General features: G+C 41.2%; 1 protein-coding gene across 3 annotated transcripts in view; it reads left to right on the top strand.

Moving 5' to 3' along the window:
- Positions 1-25,874, top strand: part of negr1 (neuronal growth regulator 1) — a 107,507-nt gene that overhangs the window by 35,095 nt on the left and 46,538 nt on the right. For all 3 annotated transcript variants that reach the window (XM_077014755.1, XM_077014754.1, XM_077014756.1), the window contains exons 2-4: positions 2,824-3,062; positions 18,666-18,791; positions 24,578-24,709. In XM_077014755.1, the coding sequence (XP_076870870.1) occupies positions 2,824-3,062; positions 18,666-18,791; positions 24,578-24,709 (497 nt within the window). The remainder of the gene's footprint in view (positions 1-2,823; positions 3,063-18,665; positions 18,792-24,577; positions 24,710-25,874) is intronic.

Below are 25,874 nucleotides of genomic sequence, written 5' to 3'. Positions count from 1 at the left end.
GACACTGCGCGAACGCACATTAAATAGACAGACCACATCAACCCCACGTGATGACGAGACGAGCCACAGGTGAGACGGATAATGACAAGACGCACCCGCACCCACGGAGGTACACAGACGCAGACTAATAGACGCAGACAACGTTAACACACGCCCCAAAGGAAGGGTTCGGGGACCGTAGCGTGACACTATTTGTCTAGTAGAACATCTTTCTCATTTAAAAATAAATATTGAAATATGTCATGTGAAACAATAACATTTTAACAATTAAGTAGAACAATATCACATCCTGGGACCTCCTTAAGGAAGTTCCTTACCTACTGGACATCTAATGTGAAGGCAGATGAAAAAGACCACTTTGGGGTTGCTTGCTTTGAGGAGACCCAGAGGGCAAAGCTTTGAGGCAATGAATCAAACTGATTAAGAGAAATTCAGAAGAATAACAAGCATAGCTTGATTACTGTAATTTTCACAGTAGTTTAGACAGCAAATAGCACAGTGCAGGAATCGTTCACAACAGAAGTTTGGTACTTGCTAACTTCACATACGAGCATATTTGCTTGTGAATGCATTTACCATCAGTGTTCAAAGAATTTTTGTGGAATTCTTCTCAAAGAAGCTTTGTCAGTGTATGACCAAATGTCAATGAAGTCAGTGACCATTCATTTAATTATGATTCACTGAGGAGACTGAGGTTTGCTGAAACAGATTGCCATTTTATGATGCATGGAGTCTCTCTGGAATGCTCACGCATCTTTTTCTTCAGTGTCTTTCATCATTTGTCTTAAAAGCCCTTGTGCAAGAGGATTTGATGAAGTGAATGTGGAATCGCTGTACTGAGCACATGATTTGGGTTTCTGAGTTACTGTGATCTAATTTGTATTTGATAAAGCACCATATATGGAGCCCTTAGGCCTCAGGCATGTTGTTTTGTCATTCTTGTATTACTGATGGACTAAAGGTTGTGCTTATAATCATTCTCTCTCTGCATCTACACTGCATATAAATTGTCATATATTTACCTCTATTCTATTCTGTGGGTTTATTTCTCACGTGTTTTGTGCCCCTCTTTGGTTTTATCAGTAATCCACCAAGTTTGTTGGCACAAATTTGGCTTGAAGTGTAGGATGCAGTTTTGTGAGCCCAACTTGCATTTCCAGTCCGTGCGACTGTATTATCCAAGTTGGCAGTCTCAAGCTGTCCGCATGAAAACGCCTGGGTTGCTCATCCATAGGAGTGATGCTTATAATCTGCTTCATGCTTTGTTTGATGAATGTTATGCTAATCATTTTGACTACGTAAATGATGTGTGAAATATCAGTTTTAGTCAAATAAAATATTCTAAGATATCAAATGAGAAACATTTTTTGCATCTTGAGTTTCCTGTTGTGGGTTGCACAAACAAATGACTATTGGGAAAATGAAAATGGCCAATTATGCTTTATATCTTAGTTCTTTTGGGGATGTTATAGCAATATTGTACAAGAGACTTCATATAAACTGTGTATATTATTAATTAAACATTTTGAAAGTGAACGGTTGAATTGTTAGGTTTATGATTTACACAAATATCTGCAGAACTAAGGTATAACAAAGCAGGCAATGTACTCTATTGACCAGCCAGTTGAATGTGGATAACAGTAATAGAATACTATTTGGATTTTGGATAGATGTTACTGATTAAATTATTACATTCAACTAACCTTCATCCACCGCACACAATGTGCAAGATAGGACATAGAGACACATGGGTGGTAGAATTACAGAGGGCTGAGTGTAATCATGTACGAGACTGTTCAACTCCACCTAGAATCAGTTCTCAAGATGTTATGATGCAGTTTGTAAATAAATGGACATTTCAAAATGTCACTGTTTCCACTTTGTCCTCTAGCACATTATATTTCAACTGAAACAATGACTATAAACTTTAAATGTACTTTATTTTGAAAGTATGTAGCTCTGTAGTGGGTGATGTGTTTAGGGACTACAACTTTTGTTATATATATATAGCCCTCCAAATTTATGGGATTAAAAGTAATTGGACAGTTGGCTGTGCAGTCTGTTGTTGCCTCTCAACAGGAGTCCCAAAAACGTGTCAGCAGCAGTAAGGCCAAGGCACGTAAGGCTGAACCTCAGAATGAATTAACTGGAAAAACAGCCAAAATATTAGGCATGTCAAACTCAAAAGGGACGGATAAGAAGAAGGAATGCACTGGTTAGCTGGATAAAGACTCGTCAGTCTGATGGACTGCTGAAACTAGAGTAATCCTAGTGAAAGGTTCTTGAATGGCCAAGTCGATCGAGCAACCGGATTTCACTTACTGGACACAAGGCAAATAGCCTTTGAAACAAGCAGAACCTGAAAATGTCTGCATTACATGACTGGAAAATATCACCAGGCAGGATCCATCTATGGCTCATCTAGGGCTCATCTAGTGCTCTCTGTACTAAAATGTCCATTGTTTACCTTTGTTTGTTCTTTAATTTATGGTGCCCTACAATGTGGAGACTGTATAAATGAAGCAATGATTCTGTTGACTCATCCAATAAAGAATACGAATACTTTAAACTTAGACTTGATCATGTGTACATACGATTTAAAAGCATTGTTTCATTTCAAATCCACTGGAATGTACTGGAATGAAGAAAAAAAAACATTTGGGTGCACTGCTGTGTACCTGTGTATGTAGACAATAGCCATAATATTCCAGCATGGTAATTGTTGATAAGACAGTTTGTTATTTTGAATTAGCGTTGTCATATGTTGCCATTGTTGTTAAACCACATTTCCTTGAGTAATTGTTTGCGTTCTTGGGGTTTCAGGTGCTATCTGTTGGATGGGATCTCAAAAGGAGCATGGTTGAACCGTTCCAGTATAATATTCGCAGGAAATGACAAGTGGTCAGTGGATCCGCGCGTGTCCATTGTGTCGAATGTGGGTGACAAACATGAATACAGTCTACAAATACAGAAGGTGGATGTAACGGACGAAGGCTTGTACACCTGCTCTATACAGAGTGAACGCAACCCGCGACCCAAACTCATTCAGTTAACTGTCAAAGGTAAGTGTCTCAAATCTCTAACCTAGCCAAAACTGCATAAACTACTTTGATCAGTCATACACAGCAAAACAAATACAATTCCAGCTGGAGTGAAGCTTGACACAGCTGGTCATCTCTACTACATTTCCAACTACACCTGCAGAAGTGAAAGTGCACCCTTTGTTGAGTCCTGCTTGCAAGTAATTGATTCAGCTAAGGCTTTTGTTACATTATACCATTAGTCAGCATGACTGGGAACTGCAACAGGTTACTCAACACCAGTATCTAAGATGTCTGCCTGTATGGACATGCTTCTCCCCTTGTTGAGCATGCTGTTAGCTAGCTAGTTTACAGGAGTAAGCGAATGTTACCTCACAGACTGCGGAGCCCTGCACCTAAAGCAGGTTTTGTGGGGAAACTGCAATATAATAACAGTAATGCTTTAGCTGTATTCCTACAGTGTGCATTTCAAACCGTTACTATTTTTGTTCATGTTCTGTCACTCTGAAACTTTGCAATTGAATCTTTTAGTTCCTTCATTGTATTCTGCATAACACTTGGGCTCATACAAATATGTTAAGGGGCAGCAGTTGTATTTCAGAACTTAGGCAAGTTGGCTAATGAATTTTAATGCACACGGGCAGCCTGCTTATGAATATCAATGACAAGTGGGTGGTCTCAGCGAAAGCGTCTCAGGTGTAAGCTAAAGGGAAGCAGAAGGAGGTACCCTACAACAGTTTATTTAAAATTCATAGACATGATTTTCATAGTAAAAATCACCTGAGACATGTTTTGTGGACACTAAGGAATAACAGAAAAAATGCTTGAAAGCACAAAATATAGAAGATTTAATGGCTTGGAAATTCACAAAGGATCACGGAACACACACTGGCCCCTTTAGGAGAATCACTTTTTTTCAGATTCCATAGGCCATCTGTTGCCATCCACAACATGCACAATAGTTTGTATTAGCTATCATACATCCATTCAGTGGTTCATTTCTGATTCTTTTGTAAGAACCTGAGCAACACTTCTCGACCTGATAAACTCACACCATGCCAATGTCACACTGATTGTAGCACTGGGTTAAGAATGGTCTGGCAAATAATTTATGGTCAGCAGAGGTTCTGTGGACACAAATAGACCAGTAATGAATAAGGTTGGGGCTGATGAATTGGGCACGTCAGTAGATGGGCTAGAGTTTGTAATTGTAGACCTCTAAAATGCACCTATAAAGAAGGTGTTTAATGTGGCTTGTGAGTGTACATTGCATGGATATTGTACAAGTGACTCATGAAATGGAACAGTTTTTCCAGAATGTCCTTCCTGTGACACCACATTGAGTTACACAATGCCTCATATTTCTGGTGGCTGTTCTAGATGGAATCAATTCTGTTTTTGCTGTTCTGGTCAAAGGCAGCTTTGGTATTAAGCTAAATTTATATCCAAAGGATTTGAAATGGAAGATCTTAAACCTTAGTTTGAAAAAAGCAATAGAAAGTGGGGAAATCAGATGTTTCATGGATGTAGATTTTCATACTTCTCTGCAAAAATGCAAAGGCTGTGTCATACACCTCCACAGCTGGTTGTATGTGGTGTTTTTTGCATTTGTTGTTTTTTGTATCAGTTTTGGAAGATATATTCAGCCTTAGATTTTAGTCAGGTACAACCCCACTTCTAAAATGATAAAATCAATGTTGCTGCATATTTCTGTGGATTTAATTGGAATTCTGCTCTAAAATCAGTCTCACCATATTTGGTAACGTATCACTTTGACATTATGAAATGATTATCAATATAACCATATGTGAAACTAACACAGTAAATGTGATTTATTGATTATTTAGTTTTGGTCTGACTAATTCAGGACAGGGAGAATAACTGAATCCCGCCAGGTGCCAACATGTCCGTCAGTTTGACCCATGTTCTTTAGGTCTGTTTTGAGCCTTCACCACTCTTCTTCTGTTTCTATTCTCTAATTAGGGGAGCTGAGTAGTTATAGTTATGGGCTTGCTTGCACACCACTGTGGCCAGTTGCTTCAAAATAAAGTACATTTATATGCACATGCAGAGAAGTGTTGAAAATGCCTGATTACTGTGAATAATCAGACGGGCTAATATTCCGTAAAACAAATTAGCATATTTTGAAAGTAATTGGAGGTATGTGCTTGCTTCATAACTACACTCCATGGCTGATGACAATGTACCATCACACCTTTTCTTCTGCCAGCTGAGTACAGAAACAGCCATAGAAACAGAATTCTTCTTGTTTTTCTGAACATCTTCTGCTGGTGAGCCTTCTAATGGAGATAACAGGCATGTTAAAAATACAGGTTTCTGAAAGCTAGATAGCCTTTCGTATATGCAGATATTGCTTTGTTGAGCAATAATCAAAGCTTCAGCACAATGTGAACTGACACTTGGTAACCTAATCTCATTAATTTTACACATAAACAGTAATAAGCCAGTTGTTTTACTTGTATTAACTTTTCTTGATTTTCCATGTACTGGACGCTGTAGGCACTGTAGGCAATAATCTGTAGGCCTTTGTGTTATATAATTACGGTACATGTCCCAGTACTTGTTAGTATCAAAGTTTGATGGCATTCGTTCCAAAATCTGTGCACTGTGGTACAGTGAGTAACTTTGCTGACTTTAGTTGACAGGGTTCATTTCAGCCAAATGGATCTCACCTGTGTGACAGGGAACTTTAACAAGAGGCTGTGGACTTAATATGCTGGACTTTGTCTTCACTTTGTGCTTAAAATGCTCTTTGTCTGAAGAACTCTGTGTCTAATGGAATGTAAGGAGTGCACATAGGTTTCTTTATTGTTCATACACACTGGAAATGGGGGAAACTTTGAGAAGAGAATTTGACTTATGAAGTGGTTACTGGCACAGTTCCTGGCACATTCTTTCCCACAGAATGTGAATTGGTTGTATTTTCATATTTATGGAGGTAAAACTGTAACACAATTGTATCACAAAACAACCCCCACCACAGGAGAATCCAGTGTGTGGAGGATTAGAAGGGAAGTTTTTCCTATTTTTTATTGCATGTCTTTGATCATTGGCTCAGGCTGGGTGAAATGGAACAGTTAGAGGAATGCAAGTTTGCATGTACTATAGATGTGCAGCTCACTGGTGTAGACATGTTCTTTTTGGACCAAGCTGTCTGAAGAAAATGCCACATTTGTTAGAATGAAAAGTTGTTCTGATAACCATTATTGCTGTAAAATGATGTTTTTTGCTTTGGAGCAAATGCAAGCAATTTTGATTGTTGTTTTGGTCTTATATATATTAATGTTAGCTTTGATGTCTTGAACCATTTTTGACAGGAGTGGTTTCTCAGAGAGACCTTTCTCCTCATCATTAGATGCCAGACACTACAGCATGGTGCAGCCTAAATGTGCATTCTCCATCAGTCAAGGATGGAATGGCCTTCTAACTGGCTCCTTAAGGCAGGAGGTTCGTCTTCTGCACATCTTTTTGTTAATGCATTTGGTAAATGAAAGTCAAGCCATATTCATTAAAACTGTTTACTCCACTCTCTCATAACAGAGACACTCACCAAATGAGTTGGCTGTCCATTGAACCAATAAGATGTCTCGTTTTCTGGAGGATCTTTTATTGTACCTATTAGTTCTAGATATGTTTACTGAAAAGGTAAAGACATACCAGATTGTTCTAAATAAAGTTAACATTAGTGTTTCATACAGCATACCTTCCTCTTTAAAGACATAGTTTTTGTGGTCAACCCAGACATCTGATCTTAATGAAGTCAGAACATGACATATACAGACAGGTATATAAAACTACATTTACAAAATGAATCATACTGTAGTTATGTCATCAATACTGTAGTTATGTCAAAATATTATTTGAGAGTACAGCAGCCTCTTTATGTTTTTTTTAATGTTTTTTGGAGCACCACACAAATCCTATCATAGAGTCAGTTTCCCAGACCCAGATTAAGCCTGATCTGTTATCAAAAAAAAAATTTCATTGGTGAATCACCATCTGTAGTTTAATCCAAGACTTTGCTTGCTCCATATCTAGTGCTGAGTTCATACTGAATGCTTTAATACTTCTGAATTCTTGCTCAGGTGTAATCTTTTTGCCTCGACTGTTTGCATTCATGCTGTTATGTGATCCACATCTATGATCAGTGTAAACAGACCTCTGCCCTGAAAGGACACACATGCACTCATGTAACAAAAACAATAACGTCACATTGCATAACCTGCAGGAGTGCATGAGCGATACTAATAACACTCATATTCGCAAGACATATATCCATCAGTGAGACTTGCCAAATAAATGAAATATATATGCTCAGTGCAAACATTACTTGCTATGGAGGTGGTATGGCAGTGTGTCAGCTGCTGAGGATTAGGGCAAAAAATGGCAGTGGCAGAACTGTTGTAGTTCACCAGCTGTTCAAAGAGATGTATGTGTGCGGGAGGTGAGGTGTCAGTGGTGTGGACGGCCTCACGCACCTGCACGGGCTGATGTTGGTCCCGATGAAAGCAGAACATATCTAATATGTAAAGATCACATTTTTGTTTTCACACTGCTTGGAAAAAAAAATCGAATACCCTAACAAAAAAAGCTGTTGTGTGAACGTGGTTTAGGGTATCGGCCATGCAAATGAGCAGTGCAGTCTTTTTTCCACATAAAAGTTATGTGGGACATTTGAAATTCAGTGTGGTGATCACACTTCACTTCTCTTTGTTAACGGTAATGGTGAATAGTTTCCCTGATGTGACAGGGAAGACCCAGTTAAAATGTCTGTGTTTGATTAGTGTTGCTATTTGTAGTTGCTATACTGAATATTACTTATTTATTAAAAGACTGCTTGAAGAATTCATATTTAGGAGAGAGGAGTAGCTGGATGCAAACACTGTTAAAATTGAATTTTATTGAGGGCAAATCCATAAACATAAAGTACAGACTGTTGTCAAAAAACCAGGGAATCGTAGCGCAACGGGAAACAGGGCAGGAAAATGAAACCATACATGGAATACAAACGGTATAACAAAGAACACCGCACATAATGCCAACAATGACATGGTCAGTAACGTAACAGGGGAAACGAAGGGCTTATATAACAGACCTAACCAGGACAAACAAGGAGCAGCTGAAGCCAATGAGAAACCCAACAACAGAAGAGGTGGAACAAACAGAATCAAAACAAGGAAGCACATGGAGAGATGTATCTGGGGCACCAAGGAGGGGCCAACTGTGACAATTCCCCCCACCTCACGTATGGCACTGAAGCGCAAAATACAAAAACAGAATCAGACACAGACAGGACCACAAAATGTGGAGGAACATGGAGTATAAACAAGAGACACAGGAGACAAAGCAGGACACGGAACAGAAAGAGAGACCGATGCAGCTACAGGATCAGGCACAGAAGCAGAAACGGGAAGCGTAGTGACAACAGGAGCAGGCACAGAAACACAAGGAGAAGCTGGAAGAGCAGGCGGAGGATGAAGCCCAGCCCTACCACAGGGATGAGGAGTCACGTCAGAAAACACAGCCGAACACGGGACGACACAAGGTGAATCGGGCCGAGGCGAAATGGAACCAAACAGAAACTGAACAAAAGACACGGGTACAGGAACAAACACAGACAAGTGCAGAAGAACAGAAACCGAAGCTGATACAACAGACACGGAAACAGGCATGGACACAACAACTGGATCCAAAACAGTGCCAGGGGACAGGAAGAAACAAGAAGGGGCAGACAAAGAAGCCAACAAAATGGCCACAGAAGCCATAGGAGCAACAGAGGGCAACAGGAAGGCCAAGTGAGTAGCCACAGGAAACACAAGGGACCTAGAGGCCCAAGAAGCAGCTGCAGGTAGGGGAGGTGGCAGCCAGGGGCGGGGTGGGCTAGGCCGGAACTGTGATGGGTGGCAACGGGTGGTGGGACCGGCAGGTCTGGAATCCTGGAGGCTGGTGGCAGTAGGTCTGAAGGTGCATCGGCTGCAAGCAGCAGTGGGTCCGTCAGGTCCAGAGACACAGCAGCTGCTGCTGGTGGCAGTGGGTCCAGAGATACAGTGAGCTACAGGAGTCACTGGGGTGCTCCAGGGTATGGCCACTGGAGTTGTGGGCGTGCTGCTGTGTGCAGCCACAGGAACAGCCTGGAAGACTAATGGAACAGCCACAGGAACCACCTGGAAGGCTAATGGAACAGCCAGAGGAGCAGCCTGGAAGGCTAATGGAACAGCCACAGGAACAGCCTGGAAGTCTAATGGAACAGCCAGAGGAGCAGCCTGGAAGTCTAATGGAACAGCCAGAGGAGCAGCCTGGAAGGCTAATGGAACAGCCACAGGAACAGCCTGGAAGGCTAATGGAACAGCCACAGGAACAGCCTGGAAGGCTAATGGAACAGCCAGAGGAGCAGCCTGGAAGTCTAATGGAACAGCCACAGGAGCAGCCTGGAAGGCTAATGGAACAGCCACAGGAGCAGCCTGGAAGGCTAATGGAACAGCCACAGGAACAGACTGAAAGGTCTATGGGACTGGAGCTGCACAGCATGATCTGCACCAGGACAGCAACCAGGGCAAAATCGCCTGGGAACACTGGGAACATGATTTTTTTTTAAACCCATAGTCTTCTGTACACGGGGAATGGGAGACTCCAGGTGGGTGAAGTTGTGCGTAATTGCTCATATGCCTTCTCCTGAGAGACAAAGACAGGAGACAGAGACAATGAAGCAGAGGCAGACCAACTACTGTCCAGTCCTGCTCCAGCCTCCATATCAAGGGCTCTCGAGGTAACCCGTCTATAATTGTCACATACCATGGAGTGCTCCTCCTTGCAGCAGTGATAATGACATATAGGTTCTAGACACTTACCCGGGATCTCATCATATGTGAAGTCCAGTGGGGAAGCTTCCTTGGAGGACTTTCAGGCCTGACAATAAGAGGTCTGCTGCACCAGGAGATTTTCTGGGTTTGAGCTAACTGTAAGTATTGACCTAATGCAATAATAATAAAAAAAACAGAATCAGACAGCGAGAAGGGCAGGAAAACAAGAAACACAGAAACCAAAAACATAACACATAACCAAGATAATATAACACATACACTAGCAATGATGAAATGACCAGTAATATCTCAGGTGAAATTACAGGCTTGAATAATACTTGAGTAATAGAGCTACCAGGGCAAAAGAGGAATGGCTGAAGCCAATGAGAAACCAAGAACAGAAACAAAGAGGCGGAGCAAGCACAATCAAAGCTAGGAAGCTCATGGAAAGATGTATTCAGGGTAATTGTGATGCCACGGAGGGGGCAACTGTGACACAGAGGTGTAAACTATCATCATCATGTGCAGCAGGTCTAAGACACCATCATAATATTACATAGTGATGTTTGTTCCTCATTATGTGACTACATTTGCAATTTGATTGGGTATTAAGGGGATTTATCGCTTTAGAGATTTCAGCTTTATATAAGTAGTTCCATAGTGAGCCGGTAACATGAATGAACTAGTTTTGACACCTGCAATAACCATATGAGACCAAGGCTATTGAGTGATTGTGGTTATGTGGTGTCCCTCAAGCGGATGTGCTGTGAATATTCTGATGGCGCAAGTTTGCTGAAGGCAACAACACTGCATGCACGCGGTTGTTTTTATTGTGTTTTTAAAATTAGACTCCAGATTTTTCTGGTTAGCAAATTTAACTAGAAAAAAAGGGTCAAAAACACATGATGGCGGTTAAATGCATTTAAACTGGAGTTAGTTGGCCTTCTTGTAATTATGACTGAACAGTAACCGGAAACCATCCCAGACAAGACATTTGGGAACTCAGCATAGCATACTCATTGAAATAAAAGGTCAAAGCAAAAAGATTCTTTATTTTAAGGGCTTCTGTATTTGGCTTTTAAACTGGCCTATGGTTTATTACAATAGATTGGATGTATCTTACATTTTCAGATATATCAGTCTTTTCACAAAGTCTGTCCTAGTGATTAACTCCATACTTTTGTATGATTGATAATATTTTAATGCAGTAACCCACAGCAACTCTGGAAACTAAGAACAAAAGGTCCTAATATGAATCCTCGGTGTGGAAAATATGTAGAAAGCCAGAAACGCTGGGGGTTCAAATGAATGTCACAGTCCTCATTTTGACCTATTTACTGGTAATGCTTTCTGGCAGACCACATTCTGTTCTAATATATGCTATTGTATTGTCGTTACAGTACATTGGTCCACTGTCTACTGCAAGCGACTGAGTGGAATATTTGTTCAGCCTAAAACAGTCTTCACAGTGTGTCAGAGGGACATGTGAAGTGAGTCTGCCCCATATGTGATGTCAGACTTAATTAAAATCATTAAACTGGCAGCAAATGTGTTTGAATGCATGATTGGAGGCAACATACTTGATTTGACTTCATTTTGTGCCACAGTGTGTGGACCAATGACCGTTCAGCTTCTTGCATGAACGTGTATTCACCTCTGTGCTAATTCCCCAAAGAGCACATAGCCTTGATCTCCATTCCTAGAGATACACAATTGTTGGGAGGCTGAATGAAAAAAAGCAGACTTTTAATAACAGACAAAAACCACTCCCAAATATTTTATTTTAATTCTAATTAGGCAACTTACTGTATTGGCTTTAGCACAAAATACCTAAGATAACATAATTATCATTTCTTATGTTTACTCATATTGCCTGATATATTGGAAAATCCTTCTGCTGTTGCATATCATAATCATGGGGCATGCAAGTAGAACCAGTTCATTTAATAGTTGGAGGGTTCACACGTCTCTTTATTAGAGTTCTGTTTATTGTGTGATTTGTAAAGGCTCATTGAATAAAAGTGGTATTAGTTTTGTTCAGTGAACAACTATCTAGCTGTTCTATTTATAGTCGTGATGTTAGCCAGACAAAAACAAACATGCTACCATATTAAACCGTCGCCGTTGGTTCTAAAACTGCGCGTTGAATCATTTTCCTTACAACTGCCTAGCAACGGCAGCATCCATGCCTGGTTACCCGTCCTGTAGCTCCACCCTACTGCCCATTGAGCTCAGCTTCAGTAAGCACCACACCATGAACCCCCGACTGTTCCCATATTTACACACAGTGCAGCTCCTAATTGTATTCTGATTATTCTCGGTCTTGTGCGTTAACAGGCGAGTGTTTTTGTGACTGTATTAAAAGGTGAGAACAGAGTACCGGTGGTGTGATCAGTATTTTACTGTTTGAAAGTGAAACACAAACTGCGTTTGCTCTGATAGCCCTGGCCATGTATATTGACTTTATGTAAACAGGACATATGCTAAAGGTTCACTATTTTATCTTAAGAAATGCTCAAAGTATTATCAGAAAACGGAGCAGTATGTGGGCATTTGTGTGTGCGTGTGTTTGTTTTCCTCATTAAAAAGAACTGCTTCAGGAAACAACTGCTATGAGCTCTAGCTAATTAATATATGTGACAACAAAGGTCAGAAATTCTGTTTGAAAGTCTTTTTCTGGATAAAAGGTTTGAAAATTAAAAGTAAGTGGATAAAGATGTTTTTTTTCCTTTTCTTTTCTTATGTTTAATAGTTAGATCTCAGGTAATAGCCTACTTAAATACACTTACATGTAGTAACATAAATCATATTTACTTAAACTAAATGCCCTGAGTATTATCTCTAATAAATATGACCATTTCAAATCTCTAACAACAATCTAAACATGTATTTACCCTCTTTAACAGGAAGCTTTTGTTGTTGAGTAAGCTCATTTGTTGTCCATACAGACTATTCACTTTCTAATCCCTTATTTTGATATTTAATTGTTTTTGCTTAATTGCATAGCATGGCTTAGCTAATGCCACAGCTTTTGCAGTTATAGTGGGCTTGGACTGAGTGCTTTCCTGCAGCGAGAAGCATCTTCATAGGGATGGCACCATAGTGGGAGGGTCTGACTCTCAGCAGCAGTAAATATGCTAAGATATGAGCTTTATTTTAACGAACAGCACAAGTCGATGGTCTTTAATTAGATAGAAAGATATTACAGAAAATGCTCTCTGCCCTGTGAAGTACATCTGGCAAATGGATATCTTTAAATCACAGCTCTTTAAATATGTACTTTTACAGGAAATACACCTCATCATTGAGCCATTCTCTCATGTATATTATAATTACCAGAATGTAAAACACACACACTCTCTCTCCCTCTCCCTCTCTCTCCCCCTCTCCTTTAGCTCAGGGCATTCGCTTGATCGTGATGGATCTCTTGTTTTTAATAGGATTCATTATTTATCTGAAGAAGAAGCAGGGTAATTGATAAGCAAACTAAGGGAGTGTGTGCATAGTGTCGAGATAGTGAGAACAGCGAAGGGAAAAGACAGTGATTGAATAAAGGCTTTGTGCTGTGTAACTGTGAGCTGTTTGCAAAGTACAGAGCCTTGTAGTTGTTTAAAAACACTATACAACTTATGGATCTAATGCTCGTGAAACCCAGTGGACACATATAATTTAAATTCTTATTTTATGTCTTATCTTTGTTCCTATCTTGGTCTTGGTCTCTATGATTTTGAGCACACTGTACTGGCAGTGTCTTCAATCCTCCTGAAACTGTGGAAAGGGGAATCCTTTGCTAGGTGTGTCCTGCTAACCAAATGGTCAATACTGGCCATTGTCAGAGAATGAGGAGACTTGTTTGTTTCACAGGGAAAAGATGAGTACAGCCAGCACACATTTTTCTGTAGATAGACACCCATGCTTGCCACCACTTACATGTTAGCCTTGCCTGCCAGAAACCATTTGTCATAGTGAGTCACCAATAAAGAAAGCAGTTTAGCTTCTATGCCGATACGCAGTTTGAGACAATCTGATTTGCAATGTTTGTGAATGGCAGATTTGTGTTTTTACCACAAACATTAGTATATTCAATCTGGAATTAGAAATGTGTTTTATTAAAATAATTATACAGATAACTTGATAAGTTGTTGAATGTGCATGAGTATTCGTTGGAGCCTGTCAAAATGGGTTTTAGTACTTAATTTGCATGTTGGTGAATGAATTTGAATATAATTCCCATTAAATGCATGACTAAAGCTATGTGCTGTAATATGTTTTCATATTTTTAGTCTGATCCTTTATGCATAACGTTGTCCTGTAATCACTGCTGTGATACGTTTCTTCTTCTAGCTGCATCTGTTTACACACATGCCGACTTGGCAACAGAATCATCTGGCAGAAATCAGCTGGGAATCTGCACTGGAAACGGTGTGGAGTCTGTTTAACTCATACTGCAATTCAGATGGAATTCATTCCCTAATTGCATCGGGGATTAATTGAAATTCCCTTAATTTCACCCAGTCATGATTACAGCTGGATGTCATTGAAATGTTCTATTGTAATGTTCAAATCTCTTGCATATATGAGTAAAGCAAAACTGTTGGATTGCTTTGTGTGACATCTATTTAAGGTTTTGTACTTTTGCACTTAATTCATTGTGGCATTGCAAACTGTGGAAATCCCACTGGGTAATGCAGTCTGTCAGTGTGTGTGTTTTCTTCGTGCGTCTGACACATAATTAAGGGATTTAAGTTGGTTTGTTTTTGCAGCATGCAGCTTGTATGGGGAATTGGAATCCTATAAGAATGAGTCTTAGGATGGCAAATGCAGTAGGTACTGGTTCATATTCCAGGGATATGTACCACTGGCATTCACGCAAAATGCAGGCGTATTTTGGAGCAAATTCATAACCATGGTGACTAATCCTTAAAAAGTGTTTGTAATAATTGGCCTGATTGTTTCCCTACTGGAGAAGTCCTACTATATCTGCCTTATGGATATATTCATGAATACAAGCAGGTCAAATGTTTTTACTACTATTATAGTTTTTAGCTACTATGTAGCTAACATTAACTAACTACATTACTATTATCTGGTGCAAAACCTTGCAAAAGTGAAATATTACCATGACAACAGTTTGAAATGTCTAACTGCTTTGGCTAGCCCAGTGGCCACTTGCCTGAAAGCTGTAGGCGAGCCCAACTCTGACACTCCAAACAGGCAGTGTGGCAGCTCTCTGGAAACAAATAGCAAGACTTTAGGCACAACGTGACTGAATTCAGAAACACAGCCTGACTGACAATGCTTTCTTCAGTGTGTTATAATATTAATCAATGATTTTTTCCCCCAACTTCTGTGGAGCAAAACATCTACTTGAAAATGTATGAAGTTAGAGACAGGAATGTTAGTCTATGTGCATATAGGCTATGAACTTTTTAGAATATAATGAGTTCAGATGACAATTTTTAAAAAATGTTCTTTTCTTTGTAATTTTTTCACTTGTTGGAATGAGTAATAGTGATGGAAGTGCATTCATTTATTCGAGCAGCTCAAATTACCATGCACTGCAGAAAAAATATTAATCATCTTCATTAACACTGTGTTTGCCAAGTAAGGTTAATAAATGACCTGTTCCTAAGTGACGGTGAATCTTTGTAGGCTTTGAAAATTCCATGATACATTTTCCAGAATCGCCTCATGTTCGTGTATCTGATCTAGAAGACATGGTAGCCATTTCCACTGAAACAGCCTAGCTTCAGGTAAAGGTGAACAATGCTGACACATCTTAAAATTGCTTGCAGATGAAAACATGCAGAAAACAGGCAATTAGGCAGAAAACAGGCAGTTTAGCTACACCTAACCACATCAGTATAGATGTATCAGTAGTGTGTAATGTTTGTTGCATATTAGTTTTGCTTCTAGGTTATATGCTCATGTTTTAAACTCGACCTGTATGAACTTAATAGAGTAGTAGGTCCTTGTTTGCAGTTATTCTTCTTCATTTTATGAAACAATCATTATACTGACACCTAGTGGCCTGGATGTGTCAGATTTTGTGCTGAATCTACTTTTAAACATGGCCGCCTCCATGTGGGGGACCCACTCTGAGGAGCATAAACAGGTTCAGTCGGGGACTACAAAGCAATCTGATTCCTCATCTCGTGTGAGCTGCACTGCATGAAAAAATGTAGAAATTATCACTTTCATAAATATTGTTTGCTACTTAATGCTGATAAAAATGACTGATTGCTCCTATAAAATGAGAACAAAAACAGATGAATAGATATCTGAAGATTCTGGGTCTCTTCTCAAGCCTTCACACGTGCAGGTCAGTATGATGACAGGTGGCAAAATCTCTCAACTCGGTAATTGGAATGTGGTCTAGCAGTAGGTGGGAAGTAATGGAGTCTTACCATTCGGTGGCAGCCCTCCGCTGTAGAGAACCTGTCAGGAGTCAGTAGGTTGGAGAGCTGTGCACTCCGTTCCATGCTATGGAGAGCCTGCATTTTATTAGTGCAGTGGTAAACGTTTCTGAATTTTAAAGTGGAGTCATTAGAAGGGTATTTATTCACTCTGGCGTTCATGAGCAGATAACGCCTTGCCCGTCAACGTTGGCAGCTCCATCTCAGCCCCACTGCACCAGGAGGATGGGAAAACACCACAATCACTCAGCACTTAAGAGACGAAAAGACCAAATGGAGATTTGACCTGTTGATAAGGCCGGGAATATAATTCCGTTGTCTTTTTCCCTCTCGGCCCCCATATTATGCTGCGGCATGGCAAATGCAGATTGAATAGAAAGAAGCAGAAAAAGAAACTCTGCAGCTGGAAGCTTTGAAGTTTGAAGCTGGTGAAGATTCAAAGAGTGTGAGGATCTCTAGAGGGGACACAGTAATTGTGGTCCTTGGGTTAGAGATTAAATAACATTTCCTTTCATTATGTGCTCAGGAAAGGTAAGTTTGGGCTGCTGGGTTGTTGACCTCTGCAGGTACTGGTGATAGCTAGCCACTGTTCAATGCCCCTTATTCACATACTTCAAAGCATGTTGCTCAGTTGCAAACATCTCAGTGAGTATGACACAGGAGAGGTGCACTCTGTGGCACAAATTAATCTGTAATGAACCAGGGAATCTACTACTCTGAGCATTCTTCCTATGAAATGGTTTCTATGTACCAGGTTGCATTTATAGGCTATGGTCACGCTCCTGTTTATTGGCAGCCAGGTGAAATGAGAACAGACATAATGGCATCCTTTAGTACTTCTCTTATGAAACGGTAAGATGTTAATGGATAGACTATTTAGGCTTTTATAAGGAATTGGAAGGCAGCTATAAGACAGATATTCCCTGAGTCCTCATAAACAGAAAGTACAACAAAGTGATGTTTTTATTCAGTCTGACCTAGCTTTCCAAAAGCACAGTAAAAGCAAAAAAAAATGATAAAGCAAATAATGGTTTGGCTATTCTCACAAACAACTGATAAGATTTTGTGAAGGTGTTGATTTTGGGAAACTGGGTCATGATTCATTTGTTAGCGGTAGAATACACAGATAAAGCATCAAAGCCTTACACCCTTTAAAAAATCTCTGCTTTAAGCCTCTGAATCTTGAGAAACATCTAAACATGGACTGGGAAAGTGGACTTGTTCCCATTAAAGACCTCATTGATCAGTAGACAAATACAGTAGCTTCTATTTGTGGCTGAGGGCACACGCCAACAGTGGGGTAAAATGTAAGTAAACATATTGGCAGTACATGCCTTTGAACATATCTGTTACGTTTTAACCAAAGGTTGAAATTTATATTAGTAAAAAGGCAACAGATGTCCATAGATGTCAGGTTACAGCTCATTAAATAATGTGGAAAGAGCCTAATGCAGCCATCTGAATCTAACAAAGCTTTTCCTGTGGCCCCTCACCACCATTTTGGCTTTGGATTTGTGCGGTTTTAGTGTACTATATGTTAATGTTGAATGTAGCAGACGAGCACCAAATGCAGTTATATAGTGGGCATATGTTTGGTTCTTTTCTTGTTTTAGACAGATGTAGCCATTTTTTCATTGCTCCATTTTATTGCTTTCACCCAGGTCATTATAGTTTGCTCTTTTATGAATACTGATGTATGGTGATATTCACCAAACAACTTGCTGTGCTGCTGATTACACTCATGCTCAGCAAGAAATCTGTCTGCACAAGTCAAGAACACTATTAATTGGAATTTCCAGCCAAAGAAAAAGATAATTACTGCTAGACTCACACAGCTCACCCATGGAAAAAAAAGGTAACTCTTGGAAAAGTGCCTTGTGCACTTCCCCCAGCCCACTGGCGCTGTTTAGAATACTGGATTGGGATTAGACAAAGAGGGAAGACGGGCCCAGCTAAATTGGACACATTTCAAGCCACAGTGAACAAATGGCGGGGGTTTAGAGCTGGAGCTCAAAGAGGCACCCAGGGATTTGTTGATTTTTTATTTTATTTTATTTTTTGCTTTCTTATGACAGTTGACAGCCTGCTTTACTTTGGAGAGCTAGATCAGGGGATGAGGGTTGTCTTTGACGTCGCAGACATCTGAAGGAGGAGAGCAAGAGGGTGGAGGTGTGGTGAGACAGTTTGCAGCTCGATCGTTTCTCCATCACGTGGACTGGACAGTTCTGTGCGGATGACTAGATTATCCCCTTTTCAGTCTGACATATGCAAATTGACAGAAGCTTTATTAATATTATAAATCCTTCATTCGATGGCATGGAAATAGTTGTCAAGTAAAAGTCTACAGATTTATATATCCCTTGGTGTGTTTTGTTTTGTTTTTTCAGTTCCTCCCAAAATATATGATATTTCATCGGACATCACAGTAAACGAAGGTGGGGATGTCTCTCTCTTCTGTGTCGCCAGTGGGAAACCAGAGCCTAAAATCACCTGGAGGCATATCTCCCCATCAGGTGAGTTCTCCCCCGCCATGTTGACACCTGTCAGAGCATCTGTATTCTTAGCTATTGGCCTTGACACTGAGCAAGATATTTAATTTTCTTGTAACTGCTTGTATTACTTTGTTTAATCATCCACTTGCTTCAATAATCCATACAATAGTTGTGATAGTTTTGTGTGTTGGTTAACATGATAACAGTGCAGTCAAGTTTTGTTCAGCTAGCGTGGCGGTCTGGAGAATCGCTAATTTCCTGTGATCATTTATTTGAAAATGTGACATTTTATATGTAATACTACACTGCAAAAGAAGTAGAGCAAACATCCAGAGAATGTAAATGAAGATCGTCTGGTCTTTCCTGTCTCAGTAAGACAGTCAAAAGAGGATGCGTGCATGTTACCAAACTAGCATCGAAATGCAGTAGCACAGTAGCAGGTCTGACTGCTCGTCTGGTTTTATGAAGATGCATGTTGCACTTATCTAATAATTGAAGACAGCTTCACTTATCTTGAGGCTGTCATATTCCTTCTCCAGTACATTTCTGCTATTGAATTTCTCTTTCAGATTTTGATCAAAAAGCTTCAGTAAGTCATAAAGCTGGCATTTACTAACAGCAGGGTTCTTTGAAGTGTACATTCACCTTGAAGTTTTGGGAGTATGTGGTCAGATTAAATGTGCCCTTAGAAAAATAACACATAAATGAAACAGCATTAATATGGTATGAATGTATTGTAGAACAAAAAATATTTAAACCCTGTTTTGAAGACTTTGTATTCTAGGGGGGAGTGTTTTTATTGTTTTGAGCTATTAATGGTCTTTATGGGCGTACTGGTGGTAAAAGATGTTTAAATCAAGCAGGATTTGAGTGAACCCAGATCACCCTTTTCTGTATCCTCAAGCAGTCTGGATTTACCATTATATCGTATAAAATGTCACTTTTTGTTCCTGTGCATTTGTGTGTTTTATACTTTGTTCAAAATTAGATAAATTACTTAGTTTATTCTAAGTGTTATTCCTTTATTTAATGTCAGATGGTGGGAAAAAAAGAGACTTTGTATAAAAAAGTGGAATTTGGTAAAAAGAAAGAAGAATTCGTTTAAAATTGTAGCATGGATTCTCAGCATGGCAGAGGTAGCCATGGGGACCATTCTGGGAAGCTTAGCCATGACAGCAGAACATGGCTGTGGATGATAACAGAAGAACTATTCCAGATGTGAAGAAAAAAACCAAAAACAACTGTCATTAAAATCACCAGCAACCTCCACAATGCAGGGGTGATGGTATCACCACCTACCGCTCAATATTTTCACAGTTGTGTTATAAAAGTTACATTGTAGCATCCAAGCACCAAAAATAGAAATGGCTAGAATAAAAATTGCTAGAAGAGATGTGACATGAGTTCTGGAACAGTGCTATGGACAGATGTGACAAAGCAAAATATGTACCAAAGTGACTGCACTGTGAAAGTGTGGAGAAAGGACAGAAATGGTGTGACTGGCTAGAGTATTCCACTGCACCTGTAGAACATAGTGGAGTCAGAGTGTTAGGACCAGAGGTGGGCATTCCAGGTTCAGAAAGTAAAAGTTCTCACCAGGATTTTACTCAAGCTTGCTAGATTTTCTAATTAGTGCAATCCAGGTCAACACAATCCAGGAAGCCTGAGCAAAACCCTGGTGAGGACTTTTACTTTCTGAACCTGGAATGGTTCGGACTTAAGACATTCATGATCAGCTCTCATGTTTATTAAAGACAGCATCATGATTTTGACATTCATGACCAGCTCTCATCTTTATTAATGATATGAACAAACTGCCAAATACCTGCACAGTCGCTGGGCTTCATGAATGATTTCGTGTGATTTCATCATACTGCAGGACAATAACAAACACTTGACTAAATGCAACCGAAGAATTCATCAGAGGAAAAAACTTAGCATAAATTATACTTGTTGAAAAAGAGACATCTAAAAGTTGATGCAGTTACTTGCAAAGTTATGCTAGGTGTTTGTTATTTCAGGTTAATGTGATCCAATAGTTATACTCACTTAAACTGGTGGGAGAGATCATAAAAAGAGTGTAATCCTTCCAACGTGTGCAATGCACACAGTAAATATCTAGGAATATAATAATATTGTGTACTTTAACCCTATATTCATACCTAGAATCGGAACTCCTTGAATGTACAGGAAAAAAGGCAATTTATACTTCACTATCACTACACCAACACTTAAATAGGAGAATGCACTGTATGTGACCGTTCCATCTTCCCAGAGGAAATTACCCTTAAAGATTGGCATCTGTTTTCTCCACCATCATGACAGCAAAAAAAAATAAAAAATCACTTTGAACTGTGCCAGCATTTTTGCTGAAATGAACCATACTGCACAGCAAAACTACTTTAAAAAATGGAAAGCATTTATCATGTTTTATTTAAAAAGGGCTTTTCCAAATGACCTGGGCCTTTTTGTAATGGGCCCCGTGCAGGTTCAGAGGCAGGGCACGGTCTGGCCTCTCACAGCCTTCTGGTTCGCACCGCTGATCCCAAACATGCTTCCATAAGCTCTTTCTGTTCTGACATGAAGCCTTGAGATATACATAACTAGGACATTTGGAAATAGCTGACTACTGTGGGTGTGATTATTATTATTTTCTTCACATGATAGAGGTGTGCTGAGGTCCAGTGTGGTTGCTTTGTTCAGGCTTCGATCACACTCAGTTGTCTTGGGCTGGATGCACTGTGCTTTGCACAATAGCTTCCTGCCTTGTAGATGCACCAGGGGAAAGCTATCAAAACCTAGCACACAGGTCTCTGAGGTTGTCACTTAAGAGATGGTCATAATTGCTGGTTAGCGACAAGGGGCCATATGAAAGGTACCAGGGTTAAAGAGAGCCACAGTATTCAGAGAAAAAGACATTTAGTGTGAATATGGGTGCTTGCCTACGTGTGGGGGTGTGTGTTTGGGTGCATGGGTGTGTGGAGGCGGGGGTGTGGGTGTGTGCGTTTGGGTGTGTGGGTGTTGGGGGTTTGGTTGTTGAGCATGTGGGGGTGTGGGTGTTGGGCATGTTGTGGGGATGTGGGTGTTGGACTTGTTGGGCGTGTGGGTGTTAGGGCTGTGTGGGTGCGGGGGTGTGAGGGTGGGGGCGTGGGTGCTAGGGTGTGGGTGCGTGCGTCTGGGTGTGTGGGTGGGGGTGTGGGTGCATGCGCGCATGTGTGTGTGTGGGGGCGTGAGTCTTAGGGTGTGGGTATTAGGGCGTTAGTGTGGGTGCATGAGGTGTTAGGGTGTGGGTGCGGGGGCATGCAGGTGGAGGTGTGGGTGAATGCGTGCATGTGTGGGTGCGGGGGCATGGGTGTGTGGGTGCAGGGGCGTGGGTGTTAGGGCGTGTGGGTGCGGGGGCGTGGGTGTTAGGGTGTGGGTGTTAGGGCGTGCGAGTGTGCGTGCGGGGGCGTGCGGGTGGGGGTGTGGGTGCATGCCCGCATGTGTGTGTGTGGGGGCGTGGGTGTTAGGGCGTGGGTGTGGGTGCGGGGCGTGCGGGTGGTCTGTTCAGGATGATTCATGGCTGACAACTCAATGAATGCCAGTGGGGGAAGCCACTCAGAGAGCATTTAGACCAGTGCTGTATTCTCTCAGGGGTTAACTGTAGAAACACATACTGCCGTCGTCTTCCTCCATAATGCATTCCCCAGCAGCACCACTCCTATCAGCACTGGCAGGCCTCAAGGAAATGTACTGTGTGCTCTCCACACAATGTGGGAAATTGCTTCCCATGACTGCACTTACCACAGAGCAATGTGGAATCGTAGATTAACCTTGCTCTGCTTTGCCTAATTTGGTTGGAGCGACACGTCCCTGGAGCTACGACGAGGCTCACTTGAGCTTTTCACGGAACTCTCGACGTACATTTCACCGCACAATTCAGGGGGCATTTATGATGGCTAACGATAAGGAACAGCTTTCTGTTTGAGTGCATTTTCTGTGAACAATCAATGGTTCTTGCTTTACTTTTGAGGTGTGTTGGCCACTTTTTTTTTGGTTTTGTTGTCAGCGGGGATTCGCACCGTTTCAAACATACAGCCGCCTCTTCCTAAGGTCATGCATTCAGGCCTTCTACATTTATTACACCCATCAAAAGCCCATGGCCATTTCCTCTTCTGCTGTAATGACTTTGATAAATGAGGGTTCACTGGGAAATCTCTGTATGGGAAAAGAAAGTAACTCAGTGAACTAAGGAAATTATACAGTGGGTTAATCACAGATAAAGATTATACTGTTTGAGAAAGAAAGAAAATGCCCACTGCACAAGCTATATAATGGTCTCTTATTAAAGCAGAAAAAAGCTCCCTATTGATACAGGGGCCTTCATCTCTTCCCATCCCTTTCACGAAGGTACGTGCTCATGGCATGTCTTGAAACGTTGATGCATCCTTTGAAGTTATGAGGAAATAGATTGACTCGAAACCCCCACAGTTTCAGGTGTTTTAACCGAGATAATGCTAGTCTTGCGTTTATTGATTAGCCGGGCCTACTGTGTATCATGTTGCATATTTGATCTTGTAGTAAAAGAGGTGTTCAACGTTTTTATGTTGTGGGTTACATTTTATCTCTCGAATAGTGAGCAGGCACCTGTGTTTTGTCTTCCTAGGATAGTCCATACTGGTTATTGTCACATGAATACATTTGAGTCGATTCATTTGCAAAGGAATGGAAGTAAGGTAACACCGTGTCTTCCCAAATAACCCTCTCTGGCATTTCCTTAATAGCTCAGAAGTGTACTAAATTCTCCTGTTTGTTTCCCTCTATAAGGATGTCTTTGTTTTTGCGTAACATGCATATATGTATGCAAATTACAGAGCTCAAAGAATAATGCTGCTTTAGTGATTGTATTCCAATGTCACACCTACCATTCAGGACTAATGTGCAGTTCTTCCTCTCAGGAGTGTGTAATTCAGTGTCAATGTTGTTTAATGTCGACAGGGCTAAAACTTTCTGATAGCCCTGCAATTGCGCTCACTATGTCTTCGCAGTGTTGGGCACTTTGGCAAAACATTTTACCACAGCACTGGGTCAAAAGCTCGTGTTCCCTCTAGCAATTCCTCTTCCAACCTCTCTCTCTCTCTCTCTCTCTCTCTCTCTCTCTTTCTCTCTCTCCCCCTCTTTCATTCAACGGGACATATGCTGAGTCAGCTTCCTTTACTTCATGTTGGAGTTTAGCTCTGCTATAAGATGGATTCTCCTCGCTGTAAAGAAGGGTATAAATAGATTTCATTGAGCAATACTGCAATAAAGATGCCTCCTAGTGTCGGGAGCTCCGTGGAGGTTTTTCGACCAATGGCAGCGTGGCCGCCTCCTGTTGTTCGATATTGCCGCTCATTACTCAAGGACCTCCAGTCAAAGCTGCCATATTGGCCCTGCTCTGATTTGTTCATGGGTTTTGATGCCAGTAATCTCTGTGTGTGCAAATTATGCCTCAAAGGATAAATACATCCCCCTGGAATTCTGGCCTACAAAGTGATTATTTGCTATTTAGGAAGCTAAATTACATTATGCATAGTTTTATAATATTAACACACTCATCTGATTATCATTATTGCCTCTTTTTATTAATATTGTTCAGCGCTAGCTATGTCCAAACAGTAAAACTGTCAGTATTGAATGTACATTGACTGAAAATAACGCTATTACAGTTTCCGTCTTGAGCTGATTAGATGGAACAGTATCTGAGCCTTGAAGGCCGTAACATTAACCCGAGGCTTTAGGGAAACCACTTGTGAATGTGTGTACATATGGTACTTTTTCATTCACAGCCAGGAAGTTCGGGAGTGGAGAGAATCTGAACATAACTGGCATAACTCGTGACGCAGCGGGGGACTACGAATGTGGCGCCGAGAACGACATCGCATCTCCTGACACCAGGACTGTGAAAGTCACAGTTAACTGTAAGTGTGTAGCTACTCACGCTCATGCTGAATGATTCCGCACATGCACACATGATGTCGTTTTTGTGTGTGTGTGTGTATGTGTGTGTATGTGTGTGTGTGTGTGTGTGTGTGTGTGTGTGTGTGTGTGCTTGAGATACTGCCTTACCTTGAGAGGCAATGGTGCTGGCTATGGTGGACGTTAGAATAGAATTCATTGTGTGAAAGTTTTTTAATATTTAACAAGAGAATCCCCTTTTTGTCTGGGCTGAGATGATTAATTTCCAGTGAGGAATGGTCTCAGTGTTATAAGGACTCTTCCATTATGCAGGTAATGAGTCTCTCAAAAGTGTGAAAAGACAGTAATGAGCACTCTATGCATTCATGATTTATACTGACTTTACCCATCATGCTTATGGTGATGATCTGGCTTCCCCAAAAAGAAAGGAGAAGGACACGTGACCATCTTTCTCCTCCTCGCCTTTTCTCTTTTAAGGAGTCTCGTCTCATTTGTGGCCACCGCAATCATTAATCTCTTTGTCTATGTTGACGCCATACGCTGAATCACAGCAGAACGCGAGCGCATAAATCAGCGGCGTGTGTATTCCCACAGCCTGTGTGGAGCATGCCCGTCAGGCGGAGCCTCCCTTCACCGTCGGCGCAACCAAGACTGATGGGCAGAGAACACCGCGGAAATGTCAGCGCTTCGCTGAGGGGAGGCCGTGGACGGCTCCGGAGTCATAACTCGCGTTCCGGCCCCGCCCCGTCGATCGTATTGACACGTTCTAACAAGAAACAAAGCGGAAAAGGGTGCCGAGCCGTCTGCCTGGGCCCACCGTGCCAGCTCCACCACCACTGCGCCCAGCAGACGCCGGCTTCTTCAGCTGGTTGCCGTAGTCTCTAATCTGTCCACATGTGAGGATTTGGGCGACGCCATGCAGGGGCGCGGGCGTGATTTAGTGCGGCGGATGACGTCAACAACGCCAGTAGCTCTCCCCGCCTTTGAAACATCGCTGGCTGAAGATGGTCCCGGGGGTCATAAGGAGAGGAGCTCAGTTATAATCCCAATCTATGTTTTTTAGCAACACTTGTCCATCAGGGTAGGTTGCTTCAGGCTCCGAACAAATGTGCCGTAGAACAGATGCCAAGCCTGGAATTAGAAGAGAGGTTTACCTTGTGCAAAAAG

The sequence above is a fragment of the Brachyhypopomus gauderio genome, chromosome 8 (genome assembly GCF_052324685.1).
Source record: "Brachyhypopomus gauderio isolate BG-103 chromosome 8, BGAUD_0.2, whole genome shotgun sequence".
Classification (NCBI taxonomy): Eukaryota; Metazoa; Chordata; class Actinopteri; order Gymnotiformes; family Hypopomidae; genus Brachyhypopomus; species Brachyhypopomus gauderio.
This window is presented reverse-complemented; position numbering and strand designations above follow the sequence as displayed.